The sequence below is a fragment of the Amborella trichopoda genome, chromosome 4, assembly GCF_054954075.1.
Source record: "Amborella trichopoda isolate Santa Cruz 75 chromosome 4, AtrichopodaSantaCruz75HAP2 v2.0, whole genome shotgun sequence".
Lineage (NCBI taxonomy): Eukaryota > Viridiplantae > Streptophyta > Magnoliopsida > Amborellales > Amborellaceae > Amborella > Amborella trichopoda.
Window position 1 is genome coordinate 46870311 of NC_142339.1, and position 18936 is coordinate 46889246.

Sequence of the window (18936 nt, forward strand, 5' to 3'; positions counted from 1 at the left end):
AAACGTCAAACTGTGTCGAAGAAAAAGAAAAATGCTCCAAAAAAATTTAATTTCAACTTTAAAGGATTAAATCTCTTAGGCATCTAAAGCCTCATAAGTCTTACTTCTGAAAAAGACTTCCAAACTTCGAGCCTTAAAGGGCCGAAGTATGTTCAAGAAAAATAAAACTGCTTTAAGTTTGACAAATTTAATTCAACCTTTAAAGGATCGACCTGATTCTTAATTAAAAGAAATAAATCAATTTGACCCTCGAACTTATTCTTAACAATCAAGAAGAGTAGTTTGGACATTCAAGGTTCGAACTTATTCTTGACATCAAAAGAAATTAGTTCTACCCTTCAAGGACAAGTTCCAGCCTTCAAGGGTCGAACTTAAACTTCATCATCAGCATCCGAGCTGTATCTCAATTATTTGGGGTCAGCTACACGAATTGAGTTTTATCATTCTGTATCCTAATTATTTGGGGTCAGCTGCACGAATTGAGTTTTATCATTATGCTCTATTATGGGCAACATCCTCAGTAAAATCATATAGGTCACTATATTTTTTCTTACTACTTCCATCTATGTCATTTTGAGCCTTTTTTCTTTTTTGTTTAGAACCTTTTACTAGAAACTAAATCACACCTTCTAACCGGCGTTGTATTAGGCATACTCTATACATGGCCAGCCTACCTAAATCTATTTTCCCTTGTCACCTATTGCACCCACACCTAAATTCTGTCAAATATATTCATTCCAAATTCTATCATTTCTTATCATGCCACTCATCTATCTAAGCATCCTCATCTCAGTTGCACTCATCCTATGGGTATGTTGTTTATTGACCGTCCAACATTCCATCTTATAAAGCACAACTGGTCTTATAGCTGTCTTATAGGAGTTCTCTTTCAGTTGATATGCAACTATTACATAAAACTCTAAATGCACAGTAAACGTCGAATTTATGCTTAACAACAAAAAAGTTAGTTAATAGTTTCGAATATAAAAATTGATTGTAAGTTAGAAAACTTTGATACTATTTTTTACATGTTAGAAAAGTAAAATTTATAGAAACCCCCCAATTTGCATTTTCTAAGCATATCCTCCAATATTTTTATATTATTAATTTCAATACTTTTTATTTTGATAACCACTTCGTAAATACAAAAGTAGACTTTTTGTTTTTTCCAAAACTCTTTATGCCCACGTTTGCCACTTTGTTTCTCTAAATCGGTCCGGCACAATTTATATAGGTAGTTTGAACGTTATTTGCTATGTACTCAACTTGTGTCGGAACAACTTGTATAAAGCCAACACTTTTTGCGCCGGACCAAGACATGTGTCATGTTTTTTGAAACATTGGTTACAATGGAAGGAGAATTTAGTTAAAAAAAAATTTTAACTTTTTTGTACGGTGGTGCAATTTGTATAGAGTTGAGGCTCAAAACAACAAAAATAAATGGTACTTTCAAATAGTATTGAGAAATGTAGTTCAATACTGAAAATTTGTGTATTTAATTATAAAATTTAAAGTTTTAAAAATAGTACAGGTCGAACACATTTATGAAAACTTAAAAATTTTGGAAACTTGAAAATCTTGAAAACTGACCGTCTAAAAATGTGTGACAAAATGTATTATTTTTAAAATTTAAAATTAATTTTTTTTTCATGTCCATGCACCATCATGTCGAGATGATCGATTTGACGATATTTCGACAACAAAACAACATCTTCGAGTGAAATTTTTAAAGTGGGATCAAATTTATTGTTTAGAGCGTCGGCTCTGTAGCAACTGTCTCCTAGCAGGAGATCTACCCAAAATCCAGGTAAAAGCGAGACACGTCACCCTATTATATTACATTGACGAATACGAATGTTAGGACAGTCAACCCTCTACTCTCCGCAGCACAAATTATAACACAAATTCAAACTCGCCCTTTTTATCGGACAAGAAAATTCCCCTGCATTTTCATTTCACTAAGAACTTTTCAACTGGCCAGGAGACTGTCGCTACAAGAGTCCCGCGAAGCGCCATCCCCCAGGGCCCTGCATCTCTCTCTCTAGTCTTTACGCACGCAGACACGCAGCAGCTCTCTTCGCTGAGCATGGGGCCTTGCGCCGATGCTACCACGCTTGTTTAGGCGGAGCGGCGACCGACGCTCTGGCGAAGGCGGCGACCGACGCTCTAGCGTAGGCGGCGATTCACGGACCGCACCACCCATGGACCAAAGTCCCACCACACGCCGCTCGCGCACGCAGCCGAGGCTCGACCGACGCAACGCTGTCAAGCACATTGACTATGAGGCCTCGGCCTCGGCCTCGACCTCGACCTCGCCTGACTCTGGTTCTGGCCTCAGAACTAGGTCACTTGACCTCGAGCCTCGCTATGCTGGAGAGATGAGCTTTAGGGTTGTTGGGGGAGTTGATGGTGAGCTTGATAAGATTTGTAGTCATTTGGGGCTCTCGGGGCCGGATGATTTTTCAATTCCTAGAGCTGCTTGGGAGGCGAGAAAGGCGAGGTCTTCATCTGATTTGTTTCCAAGGTCTCGACTTAGAGAGGATTCTTCGGAGGTTGTGGGGAGTCCGCGGGATTCTAGCGTTTCTGATCTTAAAGAGAGCGATGGCACCGCTGGAGTTTCTAATGAGTTTGTCTCTGAGCAGAGATCTAGGGTTTCTGACGCTCTGGGTGTTGATTCAGATGCTAGTTTAAATGAGTTGGTGAATTATAGTCTTATCGGTCTTCCAGCTGAGAATTCTACGGTTTCGGCCGCTCCGAATGAGAAATCTGGACTTCCTGGTTCCCCGGATCTTAATGACAAATCTAGGGTTTTGAATGGGAGAGCAAATTCTAGGGTTTCTGGTGATAAACCTAGGGTTTCTGGTTTGCACGATGAAACCAGGAAGACTGGAAACCGTAAATTTTTTTGGTTGGCAGATTCGATCAGGAACTCTATGGTCTCGAGGAGTTCAGAAGTCATTGAGAATTCTGGGGTTTCAGGTGATAATCACGGGGTTTCAGGTCCACAAGATGAGATCATGAGGACTGGAAAACCTAAATCCCTTTCTCTTGAAGATGGGATTGTGAATTCTATGGTTTCAAGGAGTTTAGAAGTGATCAATAATTCTAAGGGTTTGGTCGAGAATTCTAGGGTTTCTGGTATCAAAGGGATTCGGCCTCCCATGCTTGCTCGACCTCCTACTATGTCTCTTCCTGTTGTGGTTGATAACTTCTCTTCTACTTGGGATATAATTAGGTCATTAGCACCTGTAGAAGAGGAGGCTTCTCCCGCTGTAAGAGGAGGGGGTTGGGAGAGTGAAGAAGATGTAAGGGAGGAGGAGAAATTGGAAGAAGAGAGGTTTGGGGCTAGGGTTGGAGAGACTGATCTCACTACTGCTTCATGCTCATTCTCGACATCAAATGATGATGATTCTTCGAGCACTAGCACCACCACAGAGGGCATGTATGTCATTTCTCCTCATGGTAGGTTCAGGCGTGGGATCAAATCATGGATTCGAGGTGGGCTTCTTGGGAGTGGATCCTTTGGGACTGTATATGAGGGCATCAGTGAGTAAGTGATGTTAGAGAATTAGATGATTCTTTCTTATTATGATTCTTTATAGCCCAGTTTCTAAGTAAAATGAAGCTCTTTTATTTCCCTTTCATTTCCTTTCTGATCTATGTCCTCTATGGTGGTGACCTTGAATTCAAATCAAATAAACATTTGGGATTAATATTTGATAGCTTTACGTTAGAAATCCCTCTCATACAGTAGGTTTTGCTTTAAGAGTAGGTGATTCTCATTAGTTTGCGTTTACTTGAAGCAAAATGATCTTTCATACTCTATCAAATGGGCTGGTTACTCAATTATAATGGGCAAACTATAGATTATATCAGTACTTTGCTAAAAGAATTGACCTTCACACTCAGAATTTATGCACAAGTTATTTGAATTGTGATTTTCAATTGCCTTTTAACTGGCATGTTCTATGGCTTGCGTCAGATATTCACAACTAGAAATGATCTTTCATTAATTCAGTTGTATGATATCTGGATGATTTTCAAATTTGGATTCCTTGTTTGTAATTGTAATACCATGGATTATCCTTAGTATTTGCTATGACCTTTTCTAAATCCCTTCCCAAGTTTTCACATGAAAGTGATGTTCATGATGAATTTTTTGGTGCTCTATGTTGTTGAAATCAATGCCAAGAGTAGAATGTTGTCAGCAAGAATCAAGGTATAAAATGCTCCTGCTGAAGGGGTAGATAAATGTGTGTCTTTTTGATAATTAGCCTCTGTGACCATAGTATATGAAACGGCCCTACATTTGGCATGGTTGAATTTTTTGGTGCTTTATGTTGTTGACATCAATGTCGGTCAGGAGAATGGTGTCAGCAAGAATCAAGGTATAAAATGTTTCTGCTGAAGGGTAGATAAATGTGTCTTTTTCATAATTGGCCTCTGTGAACATAGTATAATGAAATGGCCTTACATTTGGCATGGTTGTACCAGTGTTTTAAATGTGGGATGCGGTCCCAATGCAGCGGGGGATCGATGCGGCGATGCGGTCCAGATGTGGGCACATCGCCTTGATGAGGTCATTAAATATAAAATTTCTCAAAAAATAGGTTAATACCTGAAAAAATATGGAGGTGATTTATGTCATAGTAGTTATTTAATTTATTCATTTGCTCCACTATTATCAGCTGTTCGGAGACTTTGAATCCCTTGTTAGAAGGCATTAGAAATTAGAGACTAGAAACTTGAAAGTAACTTTATAGAAGATATCATATTATTGCAATTGCAAACTCGACCTTTGAAACCCTCGATATCCTGACGAATCTATGCTCAAACTTCTTCAAAAGAATGCCCATGCTAATCCCAATCGACAACCCAACCAACAATAAGAGCAAATCGACAATTTTTTGCAATCAAAATTTCCTCCTATTTTTTCTTCTTCGTTTGATCCAAAAACAGCCACAAATGAGCCTTTTTTTGTGTTTGGAGGGGGCTTTAATACCCCCAAAACCCTTTCCACCACTTTTGGGGGGAAATGACCAAAATGCCTATGCTCGTGGGCACTATTTTTACCCACAAGCTATGCGGTGCATATGCGCTATCCACTATGCGGCTGTGTATGCGGTGGGCTGCGGCACATATGCACCCCTATGTGATTCTCTTTGGGGTGCATAATGCATAATGCGGCCGCATATGTGGCAATGCAGCCTCATTTTAAACAATGGGTTGTACAACTAACTATGGCAACTCCCCAAATCTAGATCATGGAGCTTGAATGAGGCTACAAATAGCCTTGCAAAGGTCGCAGTGATTCAACCTTGTTTCTTTGCACTTTGTCTTGATTGCATGCCATTTTATCATAGAATACTTTAGCTTCCATCACAAGGGAATGGGATCTGGTGCCATATAGGTTCAAATTAATGTGGGTGGACCTTGGGGGTGGTGCGAGAGTGTTGATTGAGAGAGAGAGAGAGAGAGAGAGAGAGAGAGAGTTGGGTTCAAATTATTGGGGTTAGACCTAGTGGCATGGTGCTAGAGTGTTTCGAGAGAGAGAGAGAGACAGACATAGTTGGGGGTTGCAGTGGGTTTGGGGTAATGCTGGGAGTGTGCATGGGCTTTCTTTAAAAACTATATGCCTTATGCAAGACAAACTTGAAGGGTATGGTCCTGGTTGTGCCATTTGAGAGCCATCTTGGATTAGCATGTTAAGGCAATGGTGTTTGATTTGATTTAGATAAACCCATGAGCTTTTCCTACTGCCTTAGAAAATCAAAATCTTACAAAAAAAGTAATCTTATGGTGGTTTTGAGGAATTACATTGCTGGAGTAGCATGGTGGAAGGGGCAAATGCTGCTTATTATTTTTATACGTGAAACGTTGGATATGTGGATATGAAGATTTTAGGCGTATTTGTCTAATTGGCAGTCTGTTTAAGATGCCAAGGTCACATGAAGATGAACCAATTGAGGGACAGCCTGCTGTTTTGGGTCCTTTGTAATAACGTGAGAGGAAGGTGTAGGTCCTGTAATAGGCACTTTCTAAGGCACTTTCTACATCTCCATTTGGTGTTTTTATATCTTCCTATTCGTTATTTTGTAGTGGACATTTGACATATATTGTTGAGTAAAGAGTTGAGGCGAATAAAATATTATTTGGCTTCTGTTGAAGACTAGGAGACAAAAGCACACGTCTCTTTTGCCATAAGTTTGGTTAGAGCATCATCAATTACGGGTGGCATGGCTACCCTAGTGTATTCAAACTGAAAGTTAGATGAAAAGGACCCAAGGGCAGAAACAGCCAAAGTTTCAGTTGTTCTTCGAATTTTTTCAAATATTGCCCCTTCCTTAGGATCCATCAGTGCTTGTTGACTCCAAATCATCAATTACAGGTAGCATGGATTCCCTAACCTATTCAAATTCTAGGAAAGGACCAAGGACTTGAGAGGTTTTAACAAACTAAAAAGGTGGTTTTCAATCTTTTACGAATTTTCTTCTACTATTGCCCTTTGTTTGGAAATGAAGGATCCATCAAATTTACTGGCATCACAGAAATAGTTGTAAAAGGAGTCCAAGATGGGAAATCTGTCTGAGTGTTCCAACTGGCAAATTGAGTATGGATTAATTGTAGATAAGATTTTTGAAGAGAATCCTGTGCTCCTTTGGTTGCTACAGATCTGATCAGATTAACTGTAGCAAGTAACTCAACTACTGTCCATCCATGAACAAATTTTGCCCTTCTTATCACCCATTCTTTATGCAATTAAATTTACTCAAATATTATGCAAATCTGAAGGAACTGCAGGTGGTAGTCAGTATACTTCCAAAAATCACATTAGATAAAAAAAACAATTTTTAGAAAGAATGCCTACTATCCATAATTTTTTAATTTGGCACTACAGGAATTACTTACGGTGATATACCATTTGATAAATAGAGGAAAAAGAAAAAGGATACAAGAAGCTGAGCAGTTGTAAAAACAACCCTAGTTGGCTCTGATACCATGCCCATCGTAGATGCATTGGAAGGTGGGAACAGGGTCCAAGCACATAAGCTCGATGCAAACTTGGGCAAAGGACAAATAATCTCCCAACTGAAATTAAAAAATCCAACATTCAATCATATAGGGCGACAATACAATATTATATTTACCAGTTCTATTTTGGACAAAAACTGAAATGTACAAGAGAAATTAACAGCATAGAAAATGCTTGTGTGATTTCAATTCTCTTTCAATATGTCATGCATGGTTTTAATGAAAGTTCCTGCATGTTGTTCCTTCTGTATGTTGTTGTGAACGAATGGTCCTGTTATATTTAGGACAGCTTGTGGTGCTTTAATCCAGTTTCCTTGTTGTAAATTATTATCTTGTTGCAGTGATGGGTTCTTCTTCGCAGTCAAAGAGGTCTCTTTACTTGACCAAGGGAGCAAGGCCCAGCAATGTATCCTACAACTTGAGCAGGTGATACAAAGTGGAAGTTCATTTTTAAGTGCTGTTTATGTTTTATTAAGCAGTCTGTAATATAGGAAACTGGAATCTTTTGCATGTCATCCTTCATTAAACAACATTACACCACATATTCTGTGTCATTATGTGAATGTTAGGGATTATTGTTTGGATCATTCATCATTTTTCTAATTGTTTGCTCATGTTTTACCATTTCCAGGAAATTGCTCTTCTAAGTCAGTTTGAACATGACAATATTGTGCAATATTATGGTACAGACAAGGTACTCCTATCCCTTGACTCAATTTATATTTAATGATCAGTTTATGTCCATAGTTTATCTTTTACAATTTGCTTTTTTGGATTGACAAACACTTGCTTCTAGATACAATATGTCTCATGATCATTGCTTTTCCTTTCGTCACACGGTATTTTCAGTATTTTTTCACTTGCTTCACCAAGAACATTGCGAGACCTTTTGTGTCACAAAGATCACTATTTCAATGCTATGAGATCCTTTCAGCAGCAAAAACACTGTGCATGAGTATTGATCATAGAGTTCCTTTTTGCTTCTGTGGACTGGACCATATGATCTATTGACCATTATTGACACCTGATAATTTTTGTTATACCATATATATTTGTGCATACACACTTGTATATCTGTGTGCACATGGTTTATCCTCTTTTGACAATCATCTACATGTTTTACCAAGTTTCTGATGTCGTAGAACTTAGGCATCAGTCAATGATTATTTTCTGAATGGTATGCACACTGTAACAGGTTTTTCCTCTATGGCTAGAGATCTTGTACCTTAGTTTATGGGGCATGGGGAAGAGTGCAAAACCGTTCTCTTTTTAGTGGAGCAAATTTATTATTTTATGCATATTCGTGTTCTTGGCATGATCATGAGGAAGCAACATTGGTCGCACAAGCATCTGCTTTCATGTGTTGCCTCTTTAATCTATGGGACTAGTTAGTTCGTACTTTTATAGAGGCAATAAGTAAGCTTTTACACGTTTGATGTTCTTAATGTAGTATAGTGAATTCTTCCATACTGGTTTAGGTAGAATACTACAAAGGTAAATTCTAAAGTCCCCTAGGGCTATTGCGTCATTACCATAGGAAAGTGATGCATATGCGAGTGTTCTGGCTCATGTTGTTCATGGAAGTCAACTGCCCTGACTCTCATTTGTTACATAGGCTATATTGATCTATATCCTGTTGGAATGTGGCACTAAGCAATTGGTTATGACGGATATTTGAGAGAAGGAATTGGCCTAGAGGAGATTAAATGATTGAGAGAGGAGTGGATCAGTGCATTTAAGTGATTTGCGTAGAAAGGAAGGAGAGGTCAAGCAGGGAAGCTGAAATTGGTTAGAAAGGTGGGAAGCACCTTTTCGTTTTTGGCAATAATAATGTGTGGTTTAAATTAAGTTTTTGGTCAATATACTTCCCACTTATGCACATCCATCCATCATGCCATCCTTTTATGCATCCCCCAAAGTGCATACTCCTTATTGCTCAGGCAAAGTTAATGCACCTTGTGCATTATTGATGTAGATTGGCCATGCTTCTCCTGAAGATTTGATGTGTGTGCATTCTTTGTGCACGCAATATGCCCATTCATTTGTCATGATTTGCCCATATCTGCAATTTCTATACCTGCCCACTTGACAGCATGATGTGATACTCCCTTCAAAACCAAAATTAACCACCTGCTTTCACATCTTTGTCATCCTCCATATCTTCACATTGACCCAGCCATATTATGGCTAAAATGATGCTTCCATCATGGATACCCGTAATCTATTTCTTTTCTGATAATACCCATAGTGTGCTTATATTGATGATGTGTGCATGCCCTCCACATTGTTGAACTTTCTACAGTATAGGACTGTTTGGTTTTTGGCATCCTCGGGTATGTACTTTTACTTATATCCCTTCATATGTAGTTTTACCTGATGGCACTGCCACCCTTAGGAGAAGCAGCAGTGCCTTTTTTAGGCAGTTAACTGGGCTCACTATGCTAGTTGCTTGCCTCAAGGGAACCAGGCAGGTGTGTGCTGGCTGCTTGGGCCAGGGTAGTATGGATTGTTCTTCCCTGTATTATATCCCTTCATATAATACACTGAGCCCATGCAGTAAACTGGGCTCAGTGTGCTAGTTACTTATATCCGTTCATATGTAGTTTTACCTGATGGCACCGCCACACTTAGGAGAAGCAGCAGTGCCTTTTTTAGGCAGTTAACTGGGCTCAGTGTGCTAGTTGCTTGCCTCAAGGCAGCCAGGCAGGCCTGTGCTGGCTGCTTGGGCCAGGGTAGTATGGATTGTTCAGCCACTTGGCAACATGGGCTCAATACATCTGCGCAGAATGTTATATGCAACCTTACAGGTTCATTATGGTGACCAAGAGCATACTTTCTACAAGGAGAATCCTAATTTCCTTGTGTTTTTCACTGACTTATCAAATTTCTCTCCAGTCACTTCAATGGAATTGTTCAGGGGTGGTGACAGGACCCACAGTGTGATTTATTACATACAACCCAAGTTAAAGTTTTATGTTATTTCTATGTTAAGTGGAGCTCTATAGTAATTCATACGCTGGTGAACTTCCTAACCAGAGCTGCAGGTTATGGTTCTAGTCCGCCAAGTAGGCTTCAATGAAAAAGGAAAAATAAAGGATAAGAAGGATGGGGATGATGAAAATACCTCAAATACATTCTCTCAATAAAGATTTCCCCTTTGTTGACTATATTAAGGATTTGGAATTTGGACCATTTAATTCCCTTGAAATGTGGCTATCATGCCAAGCGGAATGAGCTGTCCTGTGTAAAATAAATATCCTGAAGAAGTGTTTTGATATTTTTTGTCATTTTTCTACTAGAAGTTGGTTTTTCTGTTACAGTGAAAATCTTCAACGAAAAATTTCCACAACTCAAAATTTACCTGAGATTCTGGAATATCAACTGGAGAGTTTTCAAACATTGTTGTTGAACTCGACAGCTTGCTAGTTCATGTGAACAATGATTCAGAAGGTGAACCTCTACATGCTTGATCAAATTCTAGGGTTGTGAGGAGCAGGCCTTCTTCTCGGGCTATACTCATTTGTATGAGTCATGCCTTTTGATTTAAATAGTAGTGGACATGTGCTACCTGGGCACGGGCATTACATGTGTGGCATTCATGCATTTACATTTTTATATGTGTTTATATATGCACATGCTTTGTCATACATCCTTAAGGTATATCCTGTGTATTGTGCATTTGGTCATCTGAATTTTCAATTGATTTAAGTAACCTTTATAACTCACACTGATCACTTTTTATTTGCTTACTTTTGTAGATCATGATCTTGGTTATTTTTATGTTTTTTTGAAAAGCTTCATGCTCTTTTTTTGTATCTCACTATTTTGTTTGTCATCGAAGAGTATGCATAAAGATTTACTGGTTCATAGTGATTTGTGCAGGAGGAGCAAAAATTATATATCTTCCTTGAACTTGCAACAAAAGGTTCTCTTCAAAAATTATATGAAAACTACCATTTGAGGGATTCTCAAGTCTTGGTATATACGAGACAGATTTTGAATGGTCTCAAATATCTACATGATCGCCATGTCATGCACAGGTGATTTGATTTCTTTATGTCCTTTAATGTATTTCTTAGAAAGTTTAGTATGTTGGCCAACATCTAAAAAGGAAAAAAAATTCAGTCCACTAGCTGGGTTTGTGTCTTTATTAGAATAAGTCTCCAGTATTTAAAAACTGCCGGGCAGCGCCCAGGCAGCAGTGGGGCCGCCCAGGTTATAAGAACCATAAGGTGTCTGATCCAACTGTTTTAGGGCCAAATTATGTGTAAAACCTAAAAATGCATATTGAGGCATATAACACATTAAGAATACATGACATTTAGTTCATCCATAGTCCATTATTCCATTATCTATACATGTCAGACCATTCCATACTCCATAAATGCCATGCACAGTAAAAATAGGAAAATATAACCCAACATCCAAAATTTTTGGATTCAGTCATCAATTCATTTTCAAGAAAAGGAAAGAAATAACACATATGACATATCAAATGTCCATAGTCCAAATCCTCTCCTGCATGCTCCAATGTCTATAGTCCATACATGCACATAATAGGAGAAAAAGTAAAAAGAAAGAAATATAGAGACTTGAAGACTCAAAGAGTTTTAAGTCATCACTCATCATTAGAAAAAGTAGGGTAAGCATGATATGCATCGGAGTCGAGCCTATCATCATTGGAGTCATTTCCCCCCTCAACATAATGGTTGTCTTCCTCTGTCTCTTCTGAATCTACCTCTGCTTCCTCCTTCCTCTGCCACCCTCATCCTCTGTGAATAAGATCCAATGGCTCTAGGAGGGTCGGCTGTTGTCCTTTAAGCCTCCATGACCATAACCCGTGCCAATCCTTCATGCCCCTCGGCCTCATCATCATCAACCAACCACTCCATGGAATTATCCATATTTTTTTATCTGAGGGGGTCACATGCCCAGAGATATGCATTTTTCAGGCCCCTTTTTTTTATTACGAATCGCCCATTCAGCTGCCCAAGGCAGAATGCATCAGGAATATGAACATAGCACTTAGACCCGATTACTTTGAGATGTGAGTAGTCTGGAACCTTGTTCAATAACAATTCTATTGGATCTCTCGTATCTCTCTTAGCAAACCTCTCCTTCAAGTATCGATTGCACTTCACATAAACTAGGTCATTGAGCCTCTTTGATTCAAGCTTGTTTCTTTTCTTTAAATGAAACTAATTAATATTACAAATTTACAATTGACATAGTAATCAATAACTACTAATTACTAATACAAATTAGTAAATTGTCAACTAATAAAATAAATTACCATCTCAAAAGTACTCCAATTACACTCACAGCCGGACGAGGTAGTGGTTAGGCTCAAGATCCTAATGGTCAACTTTTTTAAGTTTGGGGCGCTATACCCATTTAGGCTCTACCAATTGGCTGCATATTGATTATGAATTACGATTATTTATGAAATATAAAAAACAAACAACAAATATGAAACTTGAACTTGAGGGCTGGGTTAAGTATATTATTATCTGGATCAATTTTGGTCCTTTGTCTCATAACCATTGGACTGCCAAAAGACTTCAATGCTCACTTGTAACTTATTAGCTCCTCAACACATATAATGTCTTGGATATCCTTATTAGGGACTAGCATGTCCAGACACTTATCAAATCCAATCATAATTATGTCATTTGTCTTCATATCCCTCTCAATATAATAAAAAGTTGGGTTCAAATAATAGCCAACTACATGCAATGGTCGATACAGCTGCCTATCGTACTTCTCATCAATAATCTTCCAAATTTGCTCATAGCAGCTCACATCATTATCCAAATTATGGTCTCTCTCTCTCTCTTACAACTTTCCAGTGCCTTATACCCTTACTAATTCCTGGCCCATTTGCATGCTCTGCAATCACAAGAGGCGAACATCTGCCTCAGCTGAGCTCTCCTCGAATGTATGCTATCTAGACGTAGGTACCGGGTAGCAAATCTCATGACCCCTGGCCGCATTATCTCCTTCTTCTTGTAAATATGCGCATCATGCTGAGGGTGAGGACTTGGCTATAAATGAAAGTTGTAATTGTCCTAATCTTCTTAACTACACCTGCAATCTTGCTGAAACCTCCAATAGGCTCAAGCATGAGGTCTATGCAATGTGTTGTACATGGTGTCCAAAAGATATGAGTGTAGGCTATACACAATAAATTAATAGCAACAACATTAGGAGCAGCATTATCAGTGACAACCTGTATAACATGCTACTGCCTATCTTCCTTGATGCCCTTCTCCATCACTTTAAATATGTAATTAGTATCATGTCTATCATCAGAGTCATCAATAGACCTTAAAAAAACGGTCCCTAAAGGACAATTCACCAACGAATTCATCTGATTTCTTCTCTTCTTGTCAATCCAAGGATCAATCATAATAGAAACCCTATGTTGAGTCCATGCCTCCTTCTGTGACTCCACTATCTCCCTTGTAACATTCACCTCTTTTTCGAAAGAGGCTCTGAAAGCTCAATTGTGGTTGGGGGCTTCAACCTAGGTCCAAATTGACCAATTGCCTCTACCAAGGTGTAGAAGCTGCTTAGGCGAACGGTGTTGAAATGAATACCCACCTCATAAAACCACTGAACAATGTACTGAGCAGTCTCTCTCTCTCTCTCTTCCTTCTTGATTTTGTTTTCAATGGTTCTTTTTTCTATGTTATCTCACCTGCAACCTAAAAATTAGGCCAGGGCAAAAAAAAATCCATATGCCCCCTAACCCGAGGCCTCTTAGGCTCCCCACCCTTAAATCCAACTGCAACTCCCTTTCCTTTCCCTCTAGTCTGGGACATAGCAAGCTTCTCCACCTCATTATTCTCCTCGTCATCATAAAATACGAACCCCAGACCTTACCTATGCTACGCATGCCTCTCTTTCCTCTTTTTTCTTTTTTACTATATTCATATAGTTCTTTGTCTCCTCCCTAATCGCATCAGGAACTTTTTACAAAGGGCAACATCCCCCTTGATACTGGCAAGATGTTTCTTGAATCAATTTATACCCCCATTTGTATCCTTCTCACAATAATTGCATATTAAACAATTTTTGTCTAAAAGATTTGGATTATAGTCGTATTTCCAACCCGGATCACTACTACTATTAGAACTTGAAGAAGACATCTCAAATTAATCTAAGCAATCAGAAAAATAATTTTTTTTCACATACTTTGATTGTTCAAACTTCAAACTTCCACCTTAGAGATATTTCTCAATCTTAAAATCTACTAAAAAGAACCCCTATTAGGCCTTAAAAACTGCAAAAGTAAATCCAAACTCGAATGGAGATGTTTGAATCGATTTCTTGGAACTTTCAGAAATCCTTTGATCTTGTGGAAATAACGAATTTGTAGTTTTTCTCTCTCAAATAGTTCAAATGCGGTTTAGGTGGCATATGAATCTAGACACCCCCCTCCCCCCCTCCCCCCCCCCCTACCCTCTCTCTCTCTTAAAACAAAATAGAAAAAGGCCCCAAAATGCCCCTCCACGAGGTGCATTTTTGCCCCTGGGTGGGGGAGCCCGTCTTGCCCTATGCGATGCGCCTAGGACTTTTTAAATCACTGAGGCACGACCATAAGAGTCTATTAGTTGTGTATCTCTATAGAAGCGGTTGAGAATATTTAGCTAATCTTTAGTTATTTTTTTCTTTGTTATATTTGTGTTTGCTTATGTTCATTTTACATGCATGCACTCACACACACACACACACTCTCTCTCATATCTATGTGTTTCTCTATCACACACAGAAAGGGAGGGAGCCCATATCTACTAGCCCCTTCCCCATATCCATTGACTTTGATTAGGTGGGGGACCGACAAAGAAGAAAAACTTCAAATCATTTCCCCCCACTTGATGATCATCCTCCTTCAAAAAAGATCGATTTGGAGCTCAGAAAAGCTCCAAGTTGAATTCCCGCCTCATTTTGAGTCTGGACCGTTTATTTCTTGGATGTTGACTTGGGGGATTTGGAGCTCCAAATCACTTATTAGTTGAAGGTGAGTGTTGTGTTGTGAGTCCCTCAAATTATTGAGAAGTGGTAGATTTGGAGGAGCCATTGCAACAGTATTGGCCCTTGGTCTCATGGAACACTTTCCCATATGAGAGAGAGAGAGAGGGGGGGGGGGGGGATGGGTTGAAGAGGAGAGTTCGAGTTTCTTTCTTTTCTTATGATAATTTCAAATTCCTCTGAAATACTTATATGGTACTAGGGTCAAGTACTCCACAAAAGCTACTCTTTTAATATCTTCAACTCCTTTCATTACCAGAATTTTCTTTAATCAATTTGGTCTTTTTCCTTTTATTTTATTTTATTTTATTTTATTTTGTGGGGAGGGGGGGGGGGGGGGGGGGGGGGGGGGGGGGGGTGTGGTGGTGGTTGGGGGAGGAGGTGGACAGGGAGTGGAGCAATATCACTCTTGTGGGCTACACATTAGTTCACTCTACTATTGGGGACCCTATTGGCATGCCTGGAACATAGTTCCTGTCTATCAAATTAGAGATATCCATGTTTCTTTGTTTAGGGGTTTTGGAATTCAAAATTATTATTTTGACTCTCAACATGTAAGACTTCACCCTTCTGATCTCTATGATGTATCTTTAGGTTCTTAAAAGAAGTCTATAGTCAGCTAAATTTCAACACCTTTGGATCTCCGATGTGTCCAAACTCCAAATCATATTAATATTAGATAGCCAATTAAGAAAGAATTTTGGATGGTTGTCATAATTAAGGTTAATTCTTTCACTTTTTTTTTTTCCCTTTTTCAGCATCTAAATTCTATGCATTTTGTTTTCTCTTGAAGGGATATCAAGTGTGCCAATATTTTGGTGGATGCAAATGGGCATGTGAAGCTTGCAGATTTTGGGTTAGCAAAACAGGTTTGCCCTAATTCCCATGTGTTAGATCTTTCCTGCACATTTGTGATCTGTACTTGATATATTGAACTTATACTTCTGCATGTGTTGTTTCCAGACATCCAAACTGAACGAGCTGAAATCTTGCAAAGGAAGTGCATATTGGATGGCCCCTGAGGTGGGCATCTATTAATTTGAAAAAATTATAATATTATATATGGATGCATAATAGTAAATAATTTAAGATATGGTCGTATGATTACTTTGTTATTATGGATTTAAACTTAATTGATTCAGAGTACACTTATTTATACTTGCTCTTATACCTTGATCAAGTAAAGAATTTCTGAGGAAACTTATTCACTTTCCTGGCATTTGTGGTAGTGTATGTTATTGAGACTATTCAGACTGAAATTGGTTTTGTAGATGGTCCTTATTGCCTAGAATATTGGGCTTATGATCACTTACAATGCACAGTTTATCATCAATTATTAATAGTGTGTGTGCGCATGCAAGCATGTGCATGTGTAAATTTGAAGTATTGGGAGGATAAATAGGTGGGGTCTTTGTTTGCAGGGTGAAATGAATTTGTCGCGTTATCCCAATTCAAGTTGGATGTTTTCATCTTGTTTCTCGAAAAGCCTTGTGAAATAAAAAACAAATGAAAAGCAAGTAACTGACAAGCATGCATGGAAGATGGCCATTCGTTCACATTGCGTCACTCATTTAATTTAAAAATCATACATGTATGTGTAGTGTCAGCATGGGTATTCTGCATGAAAATGATTGGCTTTCAAACTTTTAATGTTCATTCATGGAATTTGTCAACCATATTTTTTATAGGATTCTTTTGTAGATTTTAAAGTATTGCATATATGTCATGGAAATCAGTGCCTGTGTATCTGGCCATCTAATTGACGACCTACCTTGAAGCATGCATTTACATTTATTTCATGAAAATCATTCCATGTATTTGACCTTGTAAATGACAAATCTACCTTGCAGCGTGCATTTAGTATCCTTATTTCCTGAGAAGTTTGCCCTTTGTTTTCATTGCAACTCATATCTATCCATTTATGTCATTATTCTCCTCTCTACAGGATCATTTCTGTGTCTTTCATTGTCACTCTGTACGTGGAATTTGCAATGTCAAATATTTTTTGTCAAAGAAATGCTTTGCTTTGGAAAGTTGTGTTAATGCAATCCAGTGCAGTTTAGTTGACATTTTGTTGGTGGTCAAAAGGGGTATAGTTTGCTATACCCCTTTCCCATTGGAACAGATATACAAAATGACGCTAAAAAGTGGTGTTTTATATTTTATTTAGAGTTGAGTCAATTGTGGAATAAATCAAAAGATTATTCAATACAAGGCTGAGTACTGAGAGTCTTCAGTGAAAATGTAAATTAGCATCTGAACAGTTGAACACATGGATTTCAAGGTTTTCTGATCTGTCTAGTATTTGTGCATGAACTCACTGATTGTGCATAGGAATTATGAATGGATTGTTGTCCTTCTTCATCTTAATGATTTGATCATTCATCGTTTACAATTATATATGTGGGAGCTACATTTAGCCATATGATTAAATAACTTGGAAACACTCACTCAAAAAAGAAAAAAACTTGGAAACATGACTTGAGACTTGTGCAAGTTGGATCAACATGTAGGCTAGCTGAGGTTTTAATGACTCATTTGAGTAGCACAAACGTTAACTTTTCTGCACATCACATTGCCAATTCTTACTGAGTTGATCCTGTTCATGACCAATTAATCCTTGTCAAAACTGAGTCAGAATGGCAATTTTAGCATTTCAATTGATGCTCATCTCTTACGGTTATTGGAAGAAGAAATTTGCGGTTTGATCTACAATTTTCCAGAAGAAATTTGGGGTTTGATCTAAGTTTTTTATTTTTGTTGAGAATGTTAACTTTGTATTGAAAGAGGGCAATAGTACAAAAATTCTCCCCTAAGAATTGGGGGCTATACACATCCCAAAAAATTAGGCTCCCCTTAAGGGATCCTTGTACAAAATCCCATGGGGTCGAATAGGAGAGGTAACGGGACTCTCTCCACCAGAAATGAGGACTGAGGCTGCAAAAAATTACTCAGGCACTAGAGCATTAGCACCTTCTTTGGCGAGGGAATCTGCGTTTGAATTGCATTCACACCATACGTGTCTCCAAGATCCTAAGAAGCCCAAACAGAGGATGTCTGATCTAGGATGTTTAGGTATCTAGGATGTTTAGGTATAGTGTTAGATATTTATTGTCATTCAGGTAGTCCCATGAGGGATTGCCGATCCTTTGTTGGTAATGCTAGTGTCGGTTTTCTCCTGGAGTTCATGTGGCTTTCTGGTTGGTTGTGTGCCCAAGGCAGGTAGATGTGACCTGTATCAGGTCAAGCGACATGGTGAGGGAATGTGAACTCTGTGTGGAGGCTCTAAGAGAATGGTTTATGTGGGGGCTCGCTCACCTAATGGCTGCCGATGAATGCAAACTATTTGGTTGAGAATTTTTGCATGTGTGAGGCTTTCAAGTGCTCCAAGGTATATTAGTCTGAAGTAAGACTATGCCTCCCACCCATCTCATTGTAGGATGACTTTTCCTTGAATTAATATCTAGATGGAATACTGCCATCCTGCCATTGGGGTTTCAAACTTCTGAAAATGCAATTTGAGTTATTGGATGGCAGGGGAACGTAGAATTTATGGTACTCGCTTTTGTTCTCAGCTGTGAATTGAACCAAATTCAAACGGAAAAACGTGGGGCCCATTGCTCTCATGCTTAGATTGGAAGGTAAGGAATGGCATATTATTTGACTCTTGAAGGGGGGAGAAGGTGGCAGATATGGCTTAAGGAAGTGTCTACCTGTCACCAATGCCTTTAACTGGTGATTCGGTTATGGAAGAGGATGGCTTTTCTCCTCTGACTTTTTTGAAGAAATTGTCTCTTATGATTTGAAACCAAGGTGCTGCAGTATCCTTTGAACTGATATGAGTTGATAATTGGATATGTTATTGGCTAA

The 18936-nt window shown here is 38.7% G+C and overlaps 1 protein-coding gene across 1 annotated transcript in view; it reads left to right on the forward strand.

The window, feature by feature from the left end:
- The first annotated feature begins 1729 nt into the window (after positions 1–1729).
- Positions 1730–18936, forward strand: part of MEKK1 (MAPK/ERK kinase kinase 1) — a 28964-nt gene continuing 11757 nt past the window's right edge. The window contains exons 1-6 of the mRNA XM_006846564.4: positions 1730–3550; positions 7374–7458; positions 7664–7726; positions 10915–11072; positions 15860–15935; positions 16030–16089. Coding sequence (XP_006846627.2) covers positions 2103–3550; positions 7374–7458; positions 7664–7726; positions 10915–11072; positions 15860–15935; positions 16030–16089 — 1890 coding nt within the window. The 5' untranslated portion in view covers positions 1730–2102. The remainder of the gene's footprint in view (positions 3551–7373; positions 7459–7663; positions 7727–10914; positions 11073–15859; positions 15936–16029; positions 16090–18936) is intronic.